General features: G+C 39.5%; 1 protein-coding gene across 1 annotated transcript; it reads right to left on the minus strand.

Moving 5' to 3' along the window:
• Positions 1–70: 70 nt before the first annotated feature.
• On the minus strand, positions 71–26,784 carry RND3 (Rho family GTPase 3). Its single transcript, XM_007426409.3, has 5 exons — positions 26,427–26,784; positions 25,136–25,223; positions 11,979–12,088; positions 6,634–6,768; positions 71–1,986 (listed from the first exon to the last, which is right to left on the minus strand). The coding sequence occupies exons 1-5, from the start codon at positions 26,574–26,576 to the stop codon at positions 1,735–1,737; spliced, it is 735 nt and encodes a 244-aa protein (XP_007426471.1). The 5' UTR covers positions 26,577–26,784; the 3' UTR covers positions 71–1,734.
• Between the last annotated feature and the right edge of the window lie 201 nt (positions 26,785–26,985).

A 26,985-nucleotide genomic window follows, 5' to 3' on the forward strand; every position in this document is an offset into this window, starting at 1 on the left:
TGGGTCTTTCCGTTCTTTGCCCCGCCGAAATATCAGCAGCGGACAGTGTAAAACAATCTAGAAACAGAGATGTAATCAACGACTAAACATTTTTTTTATTTAAAAGAAAAATAAATACTGCAGAAACAATAACCAAACATACAAAGTGACCAACATTTGTTAAAAAGTGATGTTCTGCTGAAACAGTTAACTTATTTCTCGTTTTACAATACTTAAATACGGAAAGCACTTGCCAGCTTTTTTGTTTATTTTAATACTGTACTGCCATAAGCATACCATTGCGTCAATCAAAAGCGTTATCACAGTGGCAATAGATCTGGACCTTTTGTGTGAAAATACTTCAAAAATGAAGCATTGGAGAAAATGCTAGCTTTTGACAAGCCACAGAGGCATTCTCAGCAGAGCTCTGCAGTGTCTTCTAAAGCGTAACATCTGCAAACTATTTTTGAGATTGGCTTAGTGGATGTAACAATAGTCATCAGTCAGGGAAAAGGAATTTGACAGAATCTGGGTCACCCAAGTAATGTTTAATGATCACTGTCTGGATATGCTTGCATTAGACCATCAGGATTAATGCAATATCCTGTTTCCACATGGGACCTGTTAAGGCTCCACCATTCTTTGGGCTCCACCTCCCCATTTCCTCAGAGTGCTCATTACAAGTAAACAGAAATGTGTAATAAGAGATGGTCATCCATATGCAGCCTTTTTCTCCCTCTCTCTCTGAGATGCATTGCAATGGAGATAATGGGAGAACATTGGCTCATGTGCTAGCTGTAACAGAAAATACCCAGGACAGAACTATAGAAAAGGTCATGTAGCAAAACAGCACTTACTCTCTTACACAGTGCTGTGGTTGGTCTCCTTCACGCTAAAGGAGCTGGTTAGGAGGGCGGTAAGACTAAAGCTCCTTTCTAAGTAAGGGGCCTTGATAACTAACTCTTAGCACCATTTGCTGGACGTTGCCATTCAACCTATGCCATTCTTGTTGTATACAACTCCTGAAGAAGCCACTGAAATCCAACTTAGTTTTCAGACTATTATCCAAATGGCGGTTAAGCATGAAGGGAAAGGTGTTGTATCCAAGATCTGCTCTTAAAAAGAGATTCTTAAAACCCACTTCCTTATTCATCTGCGTTTTTATAATCAGAGCTTCTGAACAATCTTTAAAAAGTGTTTAATTTCTTCACTAGTCCTCTCACACAACGTATATTTTTAAAGTCTAAGAGTATTCTCTGGATTAACTCTTCCTATTTTTAAGGTTCAACTAAAAGGCAAAGATATATTCTTTGGAAAAACTAAAACTGTACCACAGGGCCAAAATTCACAATGAAAGGAGTAGGAAAATCTTGACTTTATATCTGAGCGTATTTTTAGAACGTAATCGGAATCAAAGTTGGTATTCAAAATAGACTGAAAATAAGCTTCCTCCAGAACATCATTTCCATGGGTGCTACTTAATCCTTTAGCCTTGTTAGCACATTCAAACAGCTTCATTCATATTTGGTATTTCATCCAAGTAGCTTCAACAACCCTTCAGAATCCATCTGTTCCCACTGATTCCCTACATACTGACCCCTCAAGTACAGTTCTTGCCTACTAAGGGGAAACTGTAGCCTTTAAGCATTGGCATGCCCATATAAGAGGCCATTTTCACTGGGCACTTCTTGTTGAGTTGTCATCTATCCCCCCAAACACATGGTCCTTGGCCATCTTTAGTGAGGAATGGAGTCTTCACATCACTGTACAGCTCTTTGCTTTGTCCTTTCGCAGATCTGTGGTGACTGTGGTGAGTTCTGGCCGGCCTGGCATGTGTGAAATTCGTTTTGTTGCCCTCTGCGACTTGTTCCGCTTAACATTTTTATTAGTTTTGTTCACACAGGCTAGGGTAGCCACATGAAAAATGTCTCGTACGCTGTTTTCTGACTGCAAGGCTGAGCATTCAATATACGTGGCTGCTCCAATCTGTTTGGCCATGTTTGCACCCTGGGAAGAAAGAGGCAGATGTCACCCATCAGTAAAAGTCAGTTCAAATTGAAAAAAGGTCATATTTACTTTTGGATACTACTTTTATACACATCATTTAAGCAAATAAAAATAATTTCTCCCCTTGTCCCCCTGAAACCAACTGGATATATTTCAGATGTGTTAGGGCTGCAATTCCAAGAATTCCCAACCAGCATATCAATTTTAGGAGTTTTAACCTCAATGAATCTGCAGGGCACTTAACCAATGAAGGCTGATCCAAGGTCTTCTAATCCTAGGTCTTATTGTCCACATCACAGCCTTAAATGATCTTTGACAGAAATTTAGATAGTGGAGCCTTTAAATAGATTTATATTCTAACAACAACTACAATTTTTAAAAAGCACTTACTGAACAACACCCATTTCAAAAAAAGTACTTATGGAGAAGTAACTGGGTCAGATGGTATGCAAGCAACAGCACATCCTAAGTTCTGGTCAAAGGTCTGAACTTTTGGTATTTCATGTTCCTATCAGCATTCCTACAAGGGAGTGCCTGTGAGTCTTCTCACTAGCAGAGCTTATAGAATGAATTATATATTTCTGGCAACAAGTAAGAGTGAAGAGGAATAGGTTTAATAACTCCTAGCACAATTTCATATTATGGGTTTATATATGGATTCAACACAGCAGACAAGACACATTTTACTTTCCAAGCTGAGGACAGTACATTGCTTTAACTATTGTGGTACAGACCATTCTTTATGCAGCAACCAACATAGACTTTTAGGTTTGGGCTGTCTACTATTTTCCCCTCTAAATACAAGGTTGAATAGTTCAGCTAGCTTAGATTATGACCTACAGCTGTTGACTTTAAAAGCCCAACTGGCTTCAAAAGATGAAGAAAGCCAACAAATGTGGTGAAGCTAAGCCACTTTCTCTGTTCTCTTAAAGGAATAGGTTAGAGCTACTTGTGCTAATTGCAAGTTTTTGGACAGTAGATGGCATCTCTTCCATTGCTAGTCAAGACTAGGTTAAACCTGTAGCTTGACTCTAAAATCAACAATACCTGCTTCAACATAAAAAAGGCTACTATTATACTGTATAGACAAAGAACAGTGTTTTCTAGAAACCCTCAAATTTCACTAAGCCAACAGAATGATAAACAAAATCTCTTGCAGATTCAATCAGATTTATAATTTTATTCCTCCTGAATCATTTACTGCCCTAAAGTATCAGGGAGGGATAAAGACCACTTAAAGCTGGAGGAAAAACAAATATTTGACTTTCCTGTTGTGGTACTAATGCTTATTTGCTCAACCTGGATAGGGGAAAAATGTTGTTCAACTAGAATGTAGAACAGTTTGCATATTCTCGTTATACAAACATAAGTCTCACTACTGACATTAGGAAATGTCTCATGTACTTTGTCACTGTAGAACTTCATGCCTAATGGAAATGGTCTGAAAGATATTGAGAAACCAAAGGTTGCTGGATGTTTAGATAATCAGAGCTGGAACTTTAAGTTGGCTCTCAGAGAGAAGCAAAATTGAATAATTTTGTGTAAACTTAATATTTTGGGAGAAAAATAAATCCTCCTAAATCAACATCATTAAAATGGCTTGTCTCATCACAACCAAAGGGGAAAACAGATGGCTTTTGGATTATCCTTTACAATCAATCTCCAGTGAGAATGTTAAACTCACAAGTGCTACATGGGAAGCCACAGAGAAGTCCTTGTTTCATATGTTATTTTACAAAGCTCCAATTTGGAATCCACAAAAATGTAGTCCTCAGAGACATACGGTTGTGGTCATGCTGTATACCCTAAAGCCCTGATCTAAGGCCATATTATTCTACTTTGAAACTACCATCAAGATCAATCCAACTCTATGATCCAAAACAGACCCTTTCCCCATTTTATCACAGTATTCAATTATGCTGTAAACTGTAGGTATGTTTTTGTATAGATTCTGTATAGGAATAAACCTTAGCACATGACTTAATCACAGCTTGATAAGGTTTCAAAAGCAAACACTGTGTGAAAAAAAAAAAGCTGAATATTATTTATTTTCTTGACAATTCAAATTGAACTAATTCCTGTGCCTTCAGGACAACCACGGTTTCATTTGTAACTTTTTTAAAAAAATGGAGGACTAATGATGTAAGCTATGTTATTGTTTGGATTCTCTGCTTTCAGCAGGTATCCCTAAATATGATGCAATGTAGACACAGCCGTACCACACACACATGCAGACAGACTCAGAATTTCAGTGTTCTTCCTTGGACTTCACAAAATGGAAAACTTATGGGTTTGGGTTTGGTTTTTAAAACTGTTATGCTATTTGAGGACTTTAATTTCAGTTGTCTTAAGCTTCCCATAAAAAAAAAAAAAAATGGCAGGAAACCGTGTCACAGATTTTTTGCAACTGTAGTTGGACAAAGTCCTTGGGAATATATAAGTGATCTATGGACCAAAGGATAATTTATAGGATTCATTCCTATAAAGCCATTTTCTTGGGAACAAATGTGATGAACTAGTAGAACTTTCTTCTGAGCAGATGCATGTTGTCCAAACATAGCCAGACTTAATGGTGCCCAAAGTCGACACTTCAATTGACAGTAGAATTAGGCAGAAGTTCCTCTGGAGTCCTTTTAAGAAGAGGTTCTTTTGACATTCTTGTGGAGCTCAAAATATTCTGCTAATAGTTCAAATAAGACATGGTTCTTTGTTGCCAATTACCTCTTATAAAATGGCAAGACTCTCCTTATGCACAGGCAATATATATATTTTCCCCTAAGTTAGTGCCCAGAGCCCTCCAACATTATTATTTTTCATTTTTAAAAAATGGGGAAAATCTTGAGATTTTTGATCCAATGTGGAATCTTGAAAGAATTTTGCAACTTTGTCCAAGATTTCAGGAGAAAATGTAAACATCTGGCCAAAATCTCACATGAAGTCTTGTGAAAATTCAGCATTATCTAAAAGGTCCCTGCAATGATATTGCCAAAATCTCATCAGATGGGATAGACCTAAAAAGGTTGACAAATATACTGGAGATATAGGATTCGAATAAACTGAAGACTGGATGGGCAGTATGTTGCTCTCCAGATGTTGCTGGACTGCAGCTCCCAAAATCATCACCATTAACTATCTGGCTAGGGCTGATGTGATTTGAGTTCAACAACATCTAGAACTCCACATATTGTAGATCAGCTGCATGCCAGCTGAAATCAAGCTTTCTTAAAAGTATGCATTACTGTTTTCAATGCAGTTTGATTCCATTTGCCTTGGGAAATGTTTTGGAAGTGGGCTATTTAAATCTTGTGTTACATCAGATTTAGGTTGATGGAGCTTTACAATAATAATAAAAAAAATCCTGTGCCATCTTCATGTTATCTTCTCATGGGGAAAAGACTTGTAATTCCCAGTTTGAGACATTAGTTAGACACACTCCCTAATTTTTGTTTCTTTAAAGAAAAACAGTGGTTTCTGCCTTATTGCTTATCATTACAAAAGGAAATACACATTCAGCTCACTCTTTCCACAAAGGGAGGAGAACATCTTAAAGCCAGATGGACTCCTGCCCAGTTTAGCTATCCAGCTTGAACAACACAGAAAATTGGGAGGGGGACATAAAACCTGCGGTTGTTGATAACATTTTCTGTAGATTATACTCTGAGTTATCAAGTGGAGCACTCCCTATTCCTTTTGAAGAGGATTCTGTTCACATGAAAGCTTTTCCATGAAGTCCTCACTTGTGAGTAATTTGATTCCGGTAGGATATGTGTAAACACATTTCTGCTATTGTGCTTCCTTTATATATTGCTGGAGCCGTGGCTTGCTTTAAACATGACCTACTGAATAAGCTGCAATGGGTAGGTTCACAATGACTAGGTTTCACCTAACACGCTAATGAATGTTATCATAGCAACATGCAATCAGTCATGCATAGATTATTCCCTTTATTTGAGCTTCACAGTCTATGTAGCAATACTAGCATTGTTCAAGTGAGACCTTCATACAAAAGATCCACTTTCTCTATCATGGCTACTGGCCCAATCTGATCCTGTACCACAGGGCTGCCTTTATTGAGTTAAACCATTAGTCAATTTTGCTAATTGACTGGCAGAATTTCATTAGGACAGTTTGGGCAACCTGCAGTTCAAATTTACTCTCCTCCAGGACTCTATTTGCAGCCCCCACCGGAATGAATGGGACCAAAATTGCACATCTTCTTTTGTGTTTGGGGGAAGTCTTTAAAAGATAACATGGGTCCACATGGATGTTTGTTGCCCCAGGCAGAACACACACAAAAATGTGCAGGCATTAAACTGAAAAAGACTGTCCACTATTGCTCTAATATTTCAGATTTGAGTTATCTGTAGCCCTATCTGGACTTACTATAATTTGAACCTGGGATCTTTTATATGCAGAGTGAACTCTATGAGTGAGCAATGACCCTACAAGCACTATGAGTCAATAACTCACAGTATCTGGCTTCAAGAAATCCAATACAAGTCCCTAGTTGCTGTAGCAATAATGAATGGTGAAAATCAGTGTAACATATATAACCATCTTTGCTATACTGTACGATAAATAATGATGGAAAGCATCAACAGAAAAGTCTGCAAGTAACAAGCAAAATATGAAGTTGTCAGAACTTACCTGATCATATGATACTGGTGTTTGTCTGTGATTGGACAGCTCTACAAGCGTACTAACATCTGTGCGCAGATCAGACTTGCAGCCAACCAAAAGCATTTTGGTGTTGGGACAAAACTCTTGGATTTCTCCTTTCCACTGTAAAAATAAGACATTCTTAATCTTGCGATGCCATAAGAACAAAGTAAAGTGTCTCACTTCACTGAGAAGTTTAAAGTGTTAATCTCTATCATCGTTAGTTGTGTATTTGAAGTGCTATGTAACAGTAAAACATCCAATTTAAGCATTAAATATAGTGTTGGATTATAGATACAGAAAAAATGTAATCCTACACACACATATCTGTAAGATCAATAAGTAATAGAACTTTTTTCTAAGCAAATATGCAATAGGATTGTGATGTCAGGATGCACATTCAGTCATTTTTGCATCATTTACGTCAACTGCATTTGCAGATGCCTATCATTTAAATTAAGATTGCAGGGAGAATCATCAATAACCTCAGATATGCAGACGATACCACCCTAATGGCAGAAACTGAAGAAGAACTAAAGAGCCTCTTGATGAGGGTGAAAGAGGAGAGTGCGAAAGCTGGCTTGAAACTCAACATTAAAAAAACTAAGATCATGGCATCTGGACCCATCAATTCCTGGCAAATAGAAGGGGTAGAAATGGAAGCAGTAACAGACTTCATTTATTTGGGCTCCAAGATCACCGCAGACGGAGACTGCAGCCATGAAATTAAAAGACGCTTGCTCCTTGGGAGGAAAGCTATGGCAAACCTAGATAGCATATTAAAAAGCAGAGACGTCACCTTGCCGACAAAGATCCGCATAGTCAAAGCTATGGTTTTTCCAGTAGTAATGTATGGCTGTGAGAGCTGGACCATAAAGAAGGCTGAGCGCCGAAGAATTGATGCCTTTGAACTGTGGTGCTGGAGAAGACTCTTAAGAGTCCCCTGGACTGCTAGGAGGTCAAACCAGTCAACCTTAAAGGAAATCAACCCTGATTGCTCATTGGAAGGACTGATAATGAAGCTCAAGCTCAGATACTTTGGTCACCTAATGCGAAGAGAGGAGTCTTTGGAAAAGACCCTGATGCTGGGAAAGATTGAAGGCAAAAGGAGAAGAGGACGGCAGAGGATGAGATGGTTAGATAGCATCACTGAAGCAATGAGCATGAAACTGAGCCAACTCAGGGAGGCAGCGAAGGACAGGAAGGCCTGGCGCAATATGGTTCATGGGGTCACGAAGAGTCGGACACAACTTAACGACTGAACAACAACAACAACAAAATCATTTAAATCCTTTTCTTCCAGTCAAATTTATATGGATGCTTAAGTACACATGGCCTAGATTTCAATAGCTTTTTTTCACAGACTGATGTTCTCAACTTCTCTGCTACATAGAAGAGTACAGGATTAGTATGGTCCATGGACTATATGTAGTTCCAGTAGCATCCATGGGGGGGGGGAAGTTAAAAAGTCAAGACAGTAGTCAAGCAGTGTGATCAAAGCCCTGCCCATTTTGTACATGCATGTAAAAAAAAAAAAGGGCGGGGCTTTGATTGCACTGCCAAGACCACCATGTCAACATTTTTTACCTCTGGTCACAGATACTGATATGTGACCCTAATATCTTTTTCTTCTCATCCTCTTCCTCCTCCTCCTCTTTTTTTCCCCCAATGTGAAATCTCCCAAGTGTGCACAATGCCAAACAGCAGCAGAGTTTTTCACTGATTTTACACATAGCTCTGAAGGAAATATGAAGCCTCTGATAGGTCTAGAAAAGTTTTTTAAAACTCCCTAAAAATGAGAGAGACACTGACTGAAAATTCCACTGCAGCCCTGTCTGATGATGTCATTGTATCTCTCTCCTTCTGCCCCCTCTAAGTTTCAAAATTTGCATCAGTCCCTGGATTAGGCCTGGTGCCCTCTTAGCTGAAGAGTGATCATGTTGTATGTTGGAGGAAAAAGCCAGGGTTAAGCATGTTGAAATGGAAGTTTTATTTCCATAATCTTTTCCCCGGAAAGAAAAGTGAAGGAAGGCAATAGATGTCCACTCCATCATGTGATGAAAATCTTTAGATTAACAGGAGGTTAGAGATGTACATGTGTGTTAGACAGAAGGGAAAGTGAGAGAACAAACTCGCCTATAATATCTTCCAGTTTCTTTAATTATCCTTAAGATATACATACATCCAATAGAAGAGAATATTTGTAGCTCAGGGTTGAACTGTGGAGTCCTTGGTGCTCACTGTATATAAACATATATGGTGCTACCTTGGTGTTACTGTATATAAACAGGAAGCAAACCCCACACTCACTAGCCCTGATGATGTTACCTAGCTGGGTAATGAAATGTCTGCAAGCAAACAACCAAACTCAGAGAGCTCCAAAATCTCCACTTATACGCACACACAGACACATTAGATAAAGATGTGTGTGTATGCTATTTACATCTATATCTATCTATTTTACACACACACCATTACCACTCCACCAGCACCCTTGTGCTTCAATGCAGAGCTGTTTATTATGGTTCACTAAAGATCAGAAGCCATCTTAAAGAGAATGGGAGTTTTTGGCCTGTCAGGACAAGTCTTAAATTTCTGTAGCACTACCAGCTTTAAACCCGTCCAATTCCAGAGGGCTGAGGAAGAAGGAATGGCAACAGGAGGCTCAACATCCCCTGCAGATAGCCCAGCTGCCCTGTGTCTGAGTCATCACATCAACTGACAGCACAGATCTAATCAAGGGAGTTTCCGAGAACAAGTTTCAACTGCTCCCTAAATTTCATGTACTGTATCATTAGATTAAACTGTGGTCTTAACCTGTGTCACACACCATACGGTCTGCACAGTGTGAAAACTGACTTGCATTTTAATATAAAGCAACAAGCCTAGGTGTATATTCCCTCCCACTGCAGAATATGGAATGTGTTAGATCAGCAGCAATTCTAGAAATGGACTACATTACAAAATGTGCATCAGCAATGCAGTGTAAAAAAAAAAAATGCAATCCAATTTAGTCAGCCACAATTAACCCGCAGAAAACAATGCAATGGAATTATACACAAGCCTGGGCAGTTGTTCTTTTAATATCTGTAGGAAGATCATATGTGCAGTCCCCTACTTCTCACTATAGCTGAAGGTGTGCTCAGAACTAAAGCATGCCTAATGTACATGAATATATTGCTTTCTGAAATTGATTAGTTGCTGGGATCCCCATGTTACATTTGAGACCCACTGAATGCAATAGGCTCAAGTCACAATTCAGTTTGCTTGATTACATTCCCAGTATAATCTTCAATTGATGGGTCATAACTTACAGCAGTATCACGATCAGCCCTAACATTTCTGTGAATATTTTTTTCGAAAGCAATGAGAGATCTACACATGCAATATAACACGAATGAGGAATCTAAGGGATGCTGTTGAACTGGCATTCCTCACCATTAACCATACTGCTTGGTTCAGCAATATTCGGAGGATCAGCAGGTTGCCCACTGCTGCAATACTAATGTGAAGGCGGGTGTAAATATCCATATATTTAAATTGTAAAATGAAGCCTCTATGTTGCAGGTTGGAGTTAGAGGTTGATTTGGAATCTGGAGAGGCTGAAGGTAAAAACAGAAGCCAAGATACACAAATTTGTCAAGGCTGCTCTGCAAGTCAGAATGTCAATTTGGAATCTGAACTTCTCCCCCCCCCCCCCCTTGGTCTCCTGGACCATGCTCTGAACATGATACCAGCTCTTCAACAAATAGAAAAACCCGAGTCCAAAGTCGTCTTGATGCTACATATGCATAGGTATTACCAGGACATGAGTAACGTCATCATTTAACATCAATTAACATCATTCTCGTCTATGGCAAGAAGTAAATGTGAAAGTGGCCTACGTAAAAAAAACTTCTCTTGGAAGGGAGAAATATTAATCTCCCCACCCCACCCTTCCAAAAGACTTTTCAGTGCAACAGGGCAAGGAAAAAATTCTAACAAGGCCTTAATCATTTATGTCAAACGACAGATTCAAGCTTATTGTCTAGTGCTTTGGGAAGCTGAAATTCAGTATCATCTGGAAGGACACAACCACTATCCTAACCACTATCCTACTGCATTCAAAAATCTAGGGATCAGTGTTCTTGTGCAGAGGCATCCAAGAAAACTAGAAAATAATGTTTCAGGCATCTTGTTGGCTTGAGATCCCACCTTTATACAGTTTCCTGCACATATGCTTGATTAGATATCCTCCTTCTCCTTATAAACAGCATAGAGCAGTGGAGAATGTTCCATTGTTTTTCAGACTTGTTCTTCAAACAGTGTTTCTTGGTCCCACCGTGACTCAAAGAAAGATAGATGTATCCTTCTAATTTTAGTCCATTTCAATTACATTTTTGTCTGCTCGTGTCCTTTCTATGTGATTTCTTCATTAATCTTCAATTGGTTTAAATAATCACCAGAAGCAGACATTACTCAGTATGTTTTATTTATTCATGCATTTCTCTATTTATCCTAAAATTGTATTAAAATTGTGTAAAATGTTATGATCAAGATATACATCAAAAATATAGAAAATTATGAAATTCAGAGGATAATCTTCAAATTCTCATAATGAGGAACAAGTCAGATCATATTGTAATTAATAGATAAAATTCCACTCAAATCTAACAGTGATTAATTTGGGTAATAGGCTGAGCATCTTCTTTGAGTCAACCAAATTAGTTCAGCTTCTGAGTACTTCATTCACGGGTTATGTTATACTGAAGAGGGAATGATGAAGAAGCAATGCTTCATGCCTTTAAGAAGAAAGCATGTTTTTAATTTGACTAAGAATCAGAAATAAATTTCAGTGTTCTCCTCCTTCTGAGGGCAGCGGCTCTTTTTTGTTCTCAATAAATATTTTGACTATAAACTTATACTAAACTTGAACCAGTAGGGAACCTGTCACTCTTGTTCTTGAGCTACAATCTACAGCAGTTCCAGTCAGCTTGGCCAATGGTGAGGATGCTGGGATTTTGACAATCTAGTTTTCCAAGATTCAAATTATATGTTTTTCTACTGAATTATGATTCCTGGCCAATGTATAGATCAAGAGATAAATCCTCAATCTCTTAGCACTCTAAGCTATACATTTAAACTCAAATCCCAAGTAGAAAAATAAAAGTGGAAGCACTATGCTTAACATAAGGAGCTGAATATGCTTGGGGAAATGATGAACTATTCTTTTTTTATGCTTTCAAGTAGTCTAAATAGTAGCTGAATCGATCACTAGCCTGGATTATATATTTAAATATGTAACAATGAAAGCAGTGGTGTTTCATAGATATACATATTTCTAAAACACCTACCTTTTTCAATACGCTGTCAAGAGTTTCTGGACGACTAATGTCAAAGCAAATTAAGACGGCATCAGAATCGGGATAGGAGAGTGGGCGGACATTATCATAATAAGGAGACCCTGTGAGAATAAATGAAATAAATTAGGATTATAAAAATGAAAAAACACACACACAACAAAATTATGTGCCCTAAGAGTTTTAATCATGGCATGTGACAGTCATTCTAATCATGTGCTCCCCAAATGTACTAGACTTCAACTCTGATGACATTGCCAGCAGTTCCAACCCAACCTGGAGAGTACTAGATTAGAGAAGGCTCATGTATATCAGTGTCACATGTTCCCATGATTCCCTGATCCTTTCCTTCAAGTTTCTACCATCCATTAGAATCACCTGAACCCCATATTCTCAACTAAAGTTCATTTCATTTAGGCTAGTTTCAGATGAAATTGTCACCATCTTTTGAACGTTCTTTGCATTTACTAACAGAGATGGAATACCCACATGGAGTATTACCATGTGGTATACCCAATGCATGCAGATCTTCTTCAGGCTCTTCAGCCCATCTTCTTCTAGATAAGTCACATACCAATAAATGAAGCACAGGCTGCAATGCACCCAGAAACAGCTCTCACATACAGTTTGGAAGGGAAGCAATAATTTGAAACTATTCTGGTCTCTCCAGAGAATTAAAACATGATTAGGCTCACTAAAGTCTTCTACTTCTATGCCAAGAGAGCCCAGGAGCTGTCTGCTTTCTTTTAAAAGGTCTACAGCTGTAGTAAAATGACACACCTCTAATTTTCTGTTCCGTGACTAATGAAGTAAGTTAGGTTCAGTTTGTTATCCCAGCATTTTTCAGAACTTAATTGAATTTTAGATTTAAACATGTAACTAGGTTCATTGCAAGTTTGGACTCTAAAGAAAGATAGTTTCAGCATTACTTTCTCAATCCCAAGAAGGCCAGTAGCCTAATGTTGTTCCAAAATGGGAAAATATACACAATGGTTTAGCCTGTTGCCGTAAAACTGCTGACCTTTGCCAAGCATTATCTCCCTATTATATACCCAGCTACTATCCTTTTCACCACCCTGCAGATCTTTGTTGTTGCAAAGCAGAGTGGTTGGAGATCAGTTGGATGGGAAATTAGCTAGACCTTGTTTTCAACTACAGGTACTCCTCATTGAATGACCACTTGTTTAGTGACCTTTCAAAGTTACGAGAGCACTGAATGAGGGGGACTTACGACAGGTCCTCGTAGTTGCGATCTTTGCTGCCAGCTTCTGACAAGCAAAGTCAATGGGGAAGCTGGCAGGAGGTTGCAAATTGCAATCACATGACTGCGGGATGCTGCAACTGCATGGGATTCACCTAATGACAGCAATTGGGACTGCCACAACTGCTGTTGCCAGTCGGCACAGTCATGTGACTTTGTGCTTTACGATTGTGTTGCAAGGACTACTTTTAATTGTAAAGCTCTATGCAGTTACAATTTAGATTGTCACAACTTGTGACCCTATAATGCAACCACCAGAAACTCAATAAACATCTTATTTATGTTCCCTGCCTATAACTGGTATCATCTAGCAAGATACGACGTCTGCAAAAAGAGAAGAACTCTCTTGGATCAGAGCCATAATTCACTTAGCTTAGCATCCCATTTCCATAGAGTGGGCAACAAGATGCTATGTATTTGGCCACAAATAGGACATAAAGCCAATAGGCCCTTCCTGCTGAAGCTCTGAAGTCGACTTTGTACAGTCATCATGATAACATTGATTGAATTATCGTGCTGCCCACAGCTTTGCGGGTCACCAGATATGCAGGAAGGGTATAACTAAGTCCCTACACTGAGCAGTTATCTGACCACAGTCGCCATCAGTCCCATGAAGTCTGGCCTGGCCCTGCATGCATTTACACGTAACTATTAATTTTCTCTGTCCTATCTGTAGTGTCACTTACATCAAATATCAGTAAAAGAATCCTTTGGAGCACCCACAGTTTAATGACCTGCTCAAATCTATAATGGGTCATTAGAGGGAATTGCTCTTCTGGAATGCAGACAATTCCACATTGCCTCCAGCCACACTGTCTTTGCAAGTAGCTCCCACGAAACTAAAAAGCCTGCTGGAATGGGCTGTTTCTTGAAGAAGCCAATGGCTTAAGTATTTTAAAATGGTTGAGTGGTCTCTCTCCCAGGAATGTGAAGAATTAGACTGCATCCTTAAAAACACATTTACTCCTACTTATCATTGACCTGCCACAAAACTGTGCAGATGGCATATCCTTTTCAGCAGTCCAGATCAGTCAGTCAGCAGGATAATCTATTCCATCCCTCTTTCAGATCCTTTTTTCTAAAAGAAAATACTTGATAATCAGCATATGGTGGCTACTGCATATGCTTAATCCTCACTGGGCTAGATTTTATTTTCTGATGGTCAAAAGGAGGCTCCTTAGTCTTCCTGATCCTTTTTTGTACAGTATACCTTAGGGCTCTTGAGAGCCAGCCAAATCTTGGCACGGATAGTGCTGTACTGGCTACCAAAAGGTCTTCTCCTGGGAAATGTTCCCTATCAATGTACAGGATTGTTGGCTGCATACTGTTTGCTGGAAGATGACATACAAACATTTGGTGATCAGATCACCTTTGGCTTTGGGGAGCTAGCAATATTTTAAATTTCCAATATGCTACAGATGAGTTAGAGGTTTTATAGAAATTACAACTTAACAGAATAGAGAGCACACACTGCAAAATATCCCCTTGCAAAAACAGCTCCTGCTGTTTCAGGGTGTTTAAGGTAAACAGCAAAAAGAACTCATCTGAAAAATGGCCAGCTGGACCAGAAGGAAGGAATTTGAGGAATGCTGCTTTTGAAGGAAACAGGAACATATGGAGTGAAACTCTGGCCAGGAAAAGCTGATCTGCAATTTCCCTTCAAGTTTAATTCCAGGCCTATGTAATGATTCAAGAAGGTTGCTCCTGGACATAGGCTAATATAAGGCACCTCTCTCACTGTAAGAATCAAATGTTCAAGAAGCTATTTAAAGTTCTACAGGAAGAAGGAATTTCCTTATTCTTTGCACATGACCCAGTTCCATTAGCCTTCATTCAAACAGTACATACAATGAAGACAGTTGATGGCATTATTTTCTCATCACTTCTGCAGTATTCAGAACAGGCATTTCTGTTGGATCAGGAACTGAGAACAGTCATCCCAAAAGAGAAACATATGAAGTCAGGCATCTCAAGTGATCTTCTGCACAATGTGTGTTTGTAGTGTCAACACCAGAGCTAACTTTTATACAGGAACAATAAACCTGGGTCATCTCAGTGCTGCTTCACTGGCTCCTGTTGGAGACTGGCAACACTGCCAAACACTTCATAGGCAGAACAGTTACTACTATAATAAGGTTGCTAGAGGGAAAATGTACCCTCCCCAAAGCTAAAGTCTCAGGTATAACTTCTAGAATGACCTACCCCAAACCTGTATGTTATCTAGATGTGTAGACATCAATTCCCAGAATTCTCAGGAATGGTTACACATCTGGAGAAGTAAGCCTGTGCTAAAGTAACTCCAAAAGTGACTACCACATTATAATTCTTAATGTGATAGAAGGGAAGAGCCATTAAATATGTATGGAATAATGTATTTATTTCATCTTAAATTTAAATAGTGAGACTATTTGCCCCTATCTAAGTGTACTCTGTGACATGCCATTCAAAGGCTAAATATAGCCCGCACCCCGAAAAAGTTATTCATTCTAATCTAGGAGGATATAGATTGTCTGAAATCAAGGGAGTTATTTGTCCATCTAAACGAACATAACTAACCCTGCTTAACAGAAATTCACCAAGAACAACTTATGTTCTTTCCCATAACATGCCATCTGATTCTTTTACCTGGAATATGAAAGCTGGAATCTTCTGCAGTTAAGCTAGTGCCCTACTGACCCTACTTTAAAGACAAACATGTACTTGTCTGACCCTTCCTGGCATTACTCATCAGGCACCTGCAATTTGACATGCTATAGATGGCTGTATTCAGATGCAATATCAAACCATGTTTTCTTGTTATGAGCTCAGTCTCCAAATGGGCTCTCATGTTTGTCCTTCTGCAGTGCGGTTGTAAGGAGACCAGAAACCTCTGCTGACCTTTCCTGTGCCACAACAAGAAAGGCAGATGGATCACTTTTTGCTCCTATCTGGCCTTTCTCTAGGAAAGGGATAGTAGAAACTGTTGGGTTCTGCCATCTCAATCTGTTTTGCATACCTTTAAGGAACAAAATCCTTGGCCCTACCTGCTCTCTCCTGATAGAAAGAGTAGGTAGTCTTTAAGCAACATACCTAAAACCCAAAACGGCCTCACCTGCCTTTTCCCAAAGACAAGGCCAGCATAGAGAATAGTTTGGTGACTATTAATCAGTTGGCCAAATCTAAGTTATTCTCTTATGGCACACCTAAAGTTCACCAAAGACTATAACAATGATCACAGATTTTTATGCCTGGTATTCCAACACCACTGCTCTCTCTAGTGCACCACACAGATAACCAGGTATTATACACTATCATCTGGAGTACAATTGACAAAGACTAACCTCTACTAACTTCAGGGAAATGTACAATATTGTAATTTCCCACCTACAGCTATCATGTGGTTCTTAGCATGGGTGCCACCTTCTCTTCTCATCTGAAGATTCTTGAGACAGGCATGGGCATGATGAACCCTTAACTTCTAAGGATCATTAAACTTTGGACAGAGATACTGCTTGCATAAGAGAAGAATGAAGAGCCTCACCCAAAAAAAATAATAACAATTCTTTAGACACATACCTAAGCATTCAGTCACCACCCAGGAGATTTACACACCATATATGTACATAGACATGAATGATATACAGATATACCAGAGTCACCTTATTTAATTATAAATTTGCTGAGCCTAACGATGGAGGAAAACAATCTAGCATTCTTATCTGAGAAAGAATGTGGGGGAATGAGTGAGGAATGTTATATCGCATCCTTTAAGAACATATAGAAACAGTATGCTTCCCAAGAAATGTATTTTCTGGTTTCTTTCAAAAAGCATCTTTTATCTCTGCCCAAGTAAGACAGCAGTTAGGAACAAAAGCATCAAGATGGAATTCAATAGGGCATTTTATCATTTCAACCTCTTTACTAGAACAAAATCCTCAGAGCTGAGGAATCTTGGGAATGTGTGTTAAATCTAAACAGTCTCTTTTCAACACAGCTCAACAGCAGTCTGTTCAATCTTTTCCCAAGATGGTTTAAGAAAATTGAAACCCTGCCCCAAATGCAAAAATGGCACAGATTGAGTAGATCGCTGTACATCCAATGAAAATTTAGATTCAGAATTTACTATATAAAATGAAGTTCACGGGGATTAGGAATCTGCTTTCAATGTTGATACTGAGTTCTGATGTCAAAGTGTACTGCTGGGGAGCTCCATTCCATATCAAGCTTGTCTCGCTAACACATTTGCTTGTCTCAGTAACAATTTGGGGTGGGGGGGGTTGTTCTAGGCAAGAATAACTCTCTGTCCAACCTAAATCATACATTGTAGACAACTTACCAAAACAAAACTAAGGGCCATAAAGTAGGAGTAGAAAATCTCTGGCCCTGCAGATGTTGCTAACCGAAAACTTCTAGCATTCCTCACCACTGTCCATTTTTGGAGACCAGCGGGAGTTGTAGTTCAGCAACATTTGACATGACTGCTTTCCTGTCCCAGTCCAAAATACAGCTAGTGAACTGTAGTTTTATGAGGGTTACTTAGAACAATAAACTACAATACCAAGGGACCTTTGGAGGTGGGGGAAGTATCTCCTAAAGTCTTGTTAGGCCTCTTGTTATTCAGTTTTGTTGAGATCAGGAACCCATACCAAAACTTTGTATGTATTAAAATAAATGGACTTTAAGCAAATCATGGTCTGAAACGACTTTGGTTATATCAATTGTGACATGCCTGAATATATGAATACCAGGCAAAATAGGAAGAGCTACTTTTTCCCCCAGATGTTGGTTTTTTGGCAGAGAATGACATGCAATATTCATATTCAATGGTTTCAAAATTAGCCAGAAAACAAAGGTTGCACATTGGCTATTCAAGAAATTCCATTTTACATTATAAGGCAATAATTTTTGAAGTCAACCCAAAGGTCATAAAATAACACAGGAATTTTTGGGTTTTCCAGAAATTATCAAACAAAATGGAAAACAAAGCAGAAAAATGTGATGGAAGCTTAAAAAATGGCTGGCATTACAGATAGCTTTATTAATATAAAAACTGTCCAGTTTCTATTTGTTTTCTACCTACTAAAACACCTGTACATTAGGTGATAGTTCCAAATAAAGGTTTAAGTTTTCCAAGAAGGAAAGGGTAAAACTCAATGTTTCTGGGTTTTTCCCAAATGTGTCACGGCAACACAATACATATTCCATTCCCTATCTATTTGCATGCCAACTTGCAATGCAAATATGAGAGAATGGATCTTGTGTCATAACATCACGACATGCATTTCATATGTTGGCATCCTTGTGATTAGGAAAGGACACTTAGGCCTCTCTGAGCCCGATCTATGGCAGCCAACCTGATCCCACCTGTCAACCTGATATGGCTAAATGCAGATTCTCTAGCTTCAATCCAACCATTTCTCTCCCAGGTTTTCCCCCTTGGTTTACCATGCTGCTTGATGAAGAATTCTAATACACTTTAAAAGCTTGTCTACCATTTTATAACCTTTGAAAAGTTAGTCTATTAAGCACTGTATATTAACATGAAATGCAAAGTGAATACTAAGAGCAGCAGAAAATGCCATTGCTGTTTAAGTAGTGCCTGACTGTATAGCAATAACCCATAATAACTGCTGGCCCTTCTTTCGGTTAGGGATCTGCCACTGATCTAGGAATGAAAGGCTGCCTTATCCAGTTCCCTAAGCTGAGTGGTTATCAGTTTACATGCTTACTTCCCGGATGTCATAAATTAAAAAGCTTCTTAAACCCAATTAAGTTATCATGCCTGGCTTTTAAAATCAATTCTTCTAGCAAGTATAAAGATCTGCTATACTGATTATTGTAAAGGAATCAGATGGTGTTTACCATATTCTTTTCTGGAGGCAGGAAGAGTTACCCCATCTGAGTTTATTAAGCCCTTTCTTCAACACTATCTGGTAATAGTTTGGAAGACTGACAATCCACAATGATTAGTATTTGATCTGGGGAATCAAACTAGTGGCTAATTGCTAAAAGGATCAAGAGGAAAATTGTCCCCTGAAATTATACAGTATTTATATGTACCCCAACATTCCAAAAGGCCACCGAATGCTTCAGAAGGCAAAGTACTTTAACCTATGATTCATTCCACAAAGAATGATGACATTCTTTGAGGATTTATGGGAATTGAAGTCCAACATACCCAGGGAAACCATGCCTGGATCACCCTAACAGATTAATATTAAAGTCAATTAATTTGAAAGTTATCAAGGCCTCTTGGTATGCCATCATGTTTTTCTTGTAATTATACTTAATCAAAATTCACATAGTACCCATCTTCAATATTCTGTGATTTAACACTGGGTAACCATGCAACTATGAAATCTGAATGCGTGAAAACAGATAAGTTGAATTAGACATTATAAAAGATGTCCGCTAGATGTGATAGGCTATTTAACATGAGATAAAAACAAGTAAACATACATCATGGTTTTCATTTGATACACTTTTCAGGTGTTTTGAGTTCTAAATAAAATATAAGTCCAAAACCAAGCTGCTGAAAATAAGTTCATTTTCTGTTGCAGCAAGTTGTATAATAAGACTATAGAAGAATAAATATTTTACTGCAAATTATTCTGGCGACTGCCTGGACAAGTCCCTGCAGGGTTATATGGAGATTCCAAATCTACTTTTTGTGGGGGGAGCCTCCTCTGAGCAAGATTACACAGTTTTGCACAGTTTTGAGTTGGGAAACAATGAGAACCTTAACATACGATATAAAACAGGCAGATGACAGTTAATAAACAATAACATTCCCACTGAAACGCAGGCCCACCCACATGAATTATGTGGCCTCATCAACTTAGGCATCTTTGGTTACCCAAAAATTGTTACATGTGGCACTTGGCCTCTGAAGGATTGCCCACCCCTGTCATAAGTGGTCAGTCTGAGTCAGGAGCACATAATCAGAAACTGGGTTCCACCTTGGTGGGAAGAGAGAGTTGCTAGGCCACCTGGCTATGGTACAGATGCTTTGTTTTTTCAGACTGCCAGTCCTGTCTGTTCCCTAATTTACTAGATTTATTACACAAAAATACTGAACACTGCACTGTACTCTCTCACATTTAAAAAAAATGAGATGTTGGCTTTCAAGAAATGACTCTAAAATATTTGTATTGGTTGCCATTCAAATGTTTGCAATCCCAGCAGGTTTAGGAATAGATTAAGTATAAAAACATTCAAATATTTACTCATTGATTTCTAAATCTTTGCAAGAAAAGTAGAAATTTAACCCCAAATGGATAGATTTGGTCAAAGAGCAATTAACTGCAGTTAATTGAGAACACTACTCATTCAAGAATGTTCATCCCAGATGTGCAGTGATTTAAAGTAGACCCATCCATTTAATGAGAACACTGGAGACAAAGAGTCATATTGAAATGTTTTGGGAGTGTCAACCAACATTTGAAGAATTAATACTACCCAAGTGGTATCATTAAATGTGAGCCATTATTTTCTTGAGTTGTTTTCAATTAGACAGTGGACTGGTTCTGGTAGACATTAAGCTATAGAAATTCACTGCATCTTAGAAATCTGCTTTGTTATATACTCTAAATAAAGTACATAATGCAAGGTCACAGTTTTCCCATACAGAAACTCATACCAACTTTGGGATTTCTCAATGGCAAAATGTCCTTTTGTTCTTTTAATCCTGTTTTGCCATCCTATGGTTGACCCCAGTCACCATCCATAGTCAAGCAGGTATTGTCCCCTATGTGTCCCCTATGTGTTTACCAGAGTTGATAATATAATCCTGTAGGTGCTGAATGCCAATTTCCTAGCCAGCATAGCCAGTGATAAAGATGATGAAAGTTGGATTCCAACTATGAGGATCACAGGTTGCCTACTTCAGGCCATTACTGCTACTCTGATATTTGAGATGTGTCCTACTCAAGCAGTGAGACTTTGTGCAAACTGTATACAGTTGAAGCTAGGCCCAGATTTTGTCTCTAGCAAACAGGCCTTTGTCTAGCAAACAGGCCTTTCCTCTACAGTAGGCTTGCAAAAGATATGCTGCTCATCTTTAACAGAGATGAGAAGGATAATATCAGACCAAGGTTTCTTTACCTAGTAATCCACAAGTATAAGTAATCCAGATGAGTGTTATTTTTTTTTTTAGATAGTTATAGCTCCTGCTTATTGAGGGCAATGTAGAAGAGATCATAGGAACTGAGACCCAAATGAGCAAGAGAAGTCAATATACATAAAAATAATAATTAAGAATTAAGAAATGTGTTAAAGTACTCAGCCACTCTCCTCAAAGTTTTTGAAGTCACTTTCATCATATCCTGCTGGAATTGGAAGGCTATGTTTGATTCATGCCAGGATCAGGAAGAAATTGTTCTATTATGTTTAGTAACATAAAAATGCTGGGATAATTAATCTAATAAATGACATATTTTTTTTACTGTAATTCCCTTCACCTCCAGCTAATATGGCATCAGGCAAGGAACAGTGGGAACCACAGTCCAAAACATGGAAAGCTGATACCAGACAACCTAGTATAACTTCATTTATGCTAGGAATAAACAAGATATGTCAGTAAGATTCTAATCTGAAGTGGTTTGTTTAGATTTAGAATAAGCCCCATTGAGTTCAATGGAATTTAATTCTTAGTCATTAAATTTAGAAAACAAAATGTTTCTACAGACTACCCTCAACATGTACAATAGTTTAGGAAATCTCTAGCTTTGAATAAAAGCAGAAGTTCTGACTGAGATTTTTGTATTAATTTTTCTTCACTGCACCTCTCCATTTTATGCTCATTCTCCTGCTATGGGGTAGAAGTAGAGAATTTAATTTCATTTTATCACAGTGGAGTGAGAAAAACAGTACACATTCCTCTGTAGGGGGAAGAGAAAAGAGAAAGAGAATCAGAACTGCAGGCCTCCCAGCTGTCATCCACATCTGGAAGCATGCATTCCAATGATGCCAACAGCAGTAATGTGCTGTGAAGACTGCTAAAGCAGAAAGAACTTAATTGTGGTTTCTTCAAAAGATCTGTAGAAATGTTGCCCAATATACAAGACAAACAAACTTGCCATTTGGGGCTTTTATTAACTTCCTTTCCCCATCAGACAGTCCTTTGTGCCATTATGGGATTTCATAATGTTGCTTCTTCCAACCAGCAGGCAAACATTTGCTCCAATACCTTAAGTGTTTTCAAAACCAGAAACAGCTTTGCACTTTGCACTTTGTGTTAGACTGTAAAACAGGCATCTTCTGCAGCAACTCTTTGGGTTTCTTTGCCCTTGGAAGAATGGCTAACCCACTGGGTGGTCTTACCCATATTAAGGCAATACAGACAAGAGCTCAGATTCTCTTGCCATTCATTCTCATCATCTTGCACATTCCTTTGTCTCCCACTCCTTAGGGGCACTCTTGCGCTCTTCAGTACCAAGTTTTTTTAATCTGTCATAAATGACAGTGTACTGGGATGATTTTATCTGCTCTGAATTGAGCACAGAATTTTATAACCTCATCTAACTTGATGGAATTTTTTTTCCGCAGAAGCCCTGGAACTTCAGCATGTGCATTTGTGTATGTATATATATTAGTCAGGAGAGAGGGAGAGAGAGAGAGAAGTAAAATTCTTTATGCCCTTAGCAGAGACTTCTAAGATATTCTGCAAGTTTTCCTGATTATTTTAGACAATCCGACCTTTCAAGCCAACTCTGTTTGCCAATTCACATTATAATTCTGGTAGAAATGAATGCATCAAAACAGCATAACCCCAAACTGGCTTTCTTTGAAACAGACATGACCACTGGCATCCTAGATATGCCCCAACAAAATACCATTTTAATGAGCCCCTTGATGGTTCTACCTGCATATTGAAAGCAATTGATTCCAGCATTTCCTGCTTCTGCTTCTTATGGAATGCTGTACTTGAATGAATGCATTTTATGGCTAAATGGGGCTGATTTTATTATGGAGCTGGCCATTTGTACTCTCTTTTGCAGTGGTTCTTGCAGAGTACAAAATCTGGTCACCTCTTTTAGAAGAGAATTCAGCCTTATGCAAGTCCTGCAGAGACATCAGTGTACATACGTAGCTTGCTTCTAGCACCCCCTTACACAGTTCATTGCAAAGCTCTTTACAGACTTGGCCTGAAGGTCTGAAAGAGGTTATAAATGTGCTTCATATCTATATGAAATATAAACATTTTAGCAAGAGACCATAGTTTTAGGAATGATGGGACAGTATATATTAAACCACCGGAAAACACAGATTAATGTCTTTATAAGACTGTTGTCTCAGTCTCTCAGAAGTGATCCAGGTTACACTTTTTCTTTAATTTCTCCCACCATCTCAGTGCTATTGCCTTAGGATAGAACATGGATTGAGATGACAGTATCTACAAACCTGGCATTAAATCACAGTGCAGCTTAGGGGAAAGGCAAAAAGAGGCTCAAGAGGATGATTTATGGGGCAGAAAATTCATTTGGAAGACTGCTAGACAATCTGGCGCACAGCAGAAGGGGAAAACAGCAATGGTTTCCAGTGCTGTAATCTAACAAAATGGAGGGAGGGAAGGGGAAGTGAAGGACTATAATTCAGTAGTAGAATACAAACTTTGCATGCTAGAGGCCCATGGTTCAATCTCTGATATCCCTATGTAGATTGAGAAAGTCTCTTGTTTGAAACCCACAGGATCATTGCTAGTCAATCTAGATTGTACAGGCTATGTTGATCTGTCTTGCTAGAAAGCAACTGTTCCAAGGCTTCCTTAGCAAACAAGGCCAAGGTCCAGGTTTCCTGGGCCTACTTTACTCTTTAACAGTAACTAGAGGCTACCAAATTATATAATGGCTCATATGAGAGGACAATCCAGTCATCTACTTTACTCACTAAATCTTACGTACTGAGATTTATTTATTTACTTATTTCTTAAATTTGTATGCCGCCCATCTCCCCCAGAGATGACATGAATATGACAATTTCAAATCTACATCTAAATTACTAGAGATATCAAGACAAATTTTAGAGTGGGAGGAACCTTTTTCTTGCTGCTGTTTAAACAGTTGGAAGGTATAAAGTTTGTTCATCTACTGAAATTCAGCAACCCACCCCTCAGTAATCTACCTTGTGGTTAACCCTTTTCTAGAATACCTAACTGCACCTTGAACTATGCTTAGGTATAAAACTCCACTTCTCTGTTTAAACTTCTTTCAGCTTTTTGTCAAATTCCATTTCAAAAGCTTTTCCACCCCCTGCTGGATGTATTGTCAAATCCTCCAGGGATTACACCCCCATGCCAAAACCACCTAATATCCACTAAGTGGAGGACTTCCCACACATTTTGCAGCAGAGAATATTTGAGGGAAAATTCATGAGAAATATGTGCCAAAACGTAAGAAAAATCAGCGAGAAACACATACACCCCCCCAATGTACATTGGCATATGTGTCGTTACTCATTTTCTTGCTGCTGTATAATCACGTATTACCAGACAGAGAACACATGCGGGTTCCCCCAGCAGTGGAGGCAAATATTAAAAAGAATGGCTCACAATAGGCCAGAATAACCTTCTCCCATCTGTTCAGCTAATTACCCTAAGACCCTTGAGAGAATTAAAAATAAGGAAGAGCAGGGGGGGAGTCAGGTAAACATGATGGAAGCAATAACCACACTGCAGAAAGAGTTACAATTAAAACAAAGGAGGAGGGAGGAGGGGACATAATACTTTATGTGGAAATCTGAACCTCCCCCCCCCCCAAAAAAGCAGCATTCAAGATGGCAAATAATTACTTCATCAACAGGGTGTTAACAGAGGTTTTAGTGGAGCCTTATAATTATGGCACAAGCCAGATATGAGTCACCCGAATGGCATGGAAACAGAAAAAGGATTCCTGCTATACAGCAAGCCTCTTACCCGAAGTATCCCAGAGACTGAGTTCTATCCTTTGTGTGTCTATTTCAAAACTGGCGGTGTAATTCTCAAACACAGTGGGCACATAATTCTAGGCAACAAAAGAGAGAAGCACAGTATTACCGTCGTTTGAAAGTTAACGCCACATCACTTTTAACATTTTTTTCCCCTTCTCGCAGATTCACTGGCTGAGAAGTGAATGCAGATGGGGATTTTCCCCTCATCCTCTTCACGTCTGTCCTTCCTTTATTTCTATACCATTTTCCATTATTGCTTTGGAACATACATTGTGGCATCAGCCTCTGTTCACCTCCTGCAACCAAGTTTATACTTCTCAGATCTCAAAAGTCAACCAACCCTCTCAGGATGTTTCAGCTGCAGTGCCAATCACGCCTGGTCAAAGGCCAGCTTAGACGGGACTAATGGGAGTCATCCTTCAAAATATCTAGCGGGCACCAGCTTGGGGAAGGCCAAATTAAAATGGATTCTGTTTAACTCTGTTCCCAGGTGAGGAATTCTGCCTCGCTTGCAGCACTCGATCAAGGGGGCAGGGGTCTGCATGATTGTTCTTTCCTTCCCCCCCCCCCCAAAATATCTTTTAAGGAGGGCTGCACAATGCTGCTTGACAAAGTCCTGCTAGAGTTTTTCCGCATCCACAAGTATGCTTTAAACAGATTCTTAGGGCATCACCATCCACTAACTTAAATTGCTAAATTTCACTAAATTGCTATAGGCAAGTTCAGCGGAGCTTAACTGGTAGAACCCAAGCATGATTTCTGAAGCTGGAGATAAAGGATAGCAGCTAGAAGTTCCGGGCATCAACTCCATTTCCTCACCAGTGATTTATAAGGCAGCGAGCCAGCCCCGGACTAATATATCAGCCATGAAGACAGGCTTTATATCACCACAGGGGTGGCTGGGTGACACTATCAATCATGGGCGAGGAAGCGGCTTTAGTCTGGACAGCACAACCGGGATTCGAGCAGATTGCGATCCAGAGCTCCACAAAAGTCTCTCGGAGAAATGGCTTTGTGAGCTTCGGTGAGAAGCTGAGACCCCGGTGACCTCAGGTCCCCTCTCCCCCTCCCCAACCCGGGTCCAGGCCAGGCTAATTTCTCTTGCCTGTAGGATCCGCATCAGCGGACCGAATGTTGCATTGCTCTGGCATTCCGCATGAACTGCGTCCCTGCGCGTCACGGGAGAGATCTGCCCTGGGAAAGCCGGCTCCCCGCCAGCCGAAAAGAAGCTTAAAAACTTAGAGAGGGGTCCTCGAGGCAGGCGGATGGAAACTTACCTCAGGAAAGCAGTCCTTGGCAAAGACGTGAAGCAAAGCCGTCTTTCCACACTGCGTATCTCCCACCACCACTATTTTGCACTTCACATTCTGATTAGGGTCCATGATTGATTTGCTGGATAATTTCTGGCTAGCTCTTCTTTCCTTCATTGAGATGTCCGTAATCTTTTTTTTCCCCTCCTCTCTCTCCGATAAAATCACGGAAGCGACCAGTTTAGAGGAGGGAGAACGACCCGAAGCGCAGAAGGAATCTCCCGGATCGCTGCCAAACGCTCATGGAGGTCTTTCTCCCCGCTCCTGTGAAGGGCAGCTCGGCTCCCACCTCTCCGCGCCGGATCCTGGGGCAAACTGCTTTGTTTCACTCCGCCCTGCCTGAATTTATATGCCCCGTCGCCTTCCAATCCGATGCTCAAGAAAAGAAAGTAAGCGATCCGCCTCCTGCCCTTTTATGGTTGCCATAGGACGTCCAGGCGGTGTCAATCGGCCGCGACGCGCCCTCTAGGGGAGAAACGACCGGGAGCAACGCGGCGGTCGCGGGCAGCGGGAAGCCGCTTGGGCC

This window comes from Python bivittatus, unplaced genomic scaffold (genome assembly GCF_059951505.1).
Source record: "Python bivittatus isolate LINGU-HERP-01145 unplaced genomic scaffold, Pbiv_v1 ctg000480_np1212, whole genome shotgun sequence".
Classification (NCBI taxonomy): Eukaryota; Metazoa; Chordata; class Lepidosauria; order Squamata; family Pythonidae; genus Python; species Python bivittatus.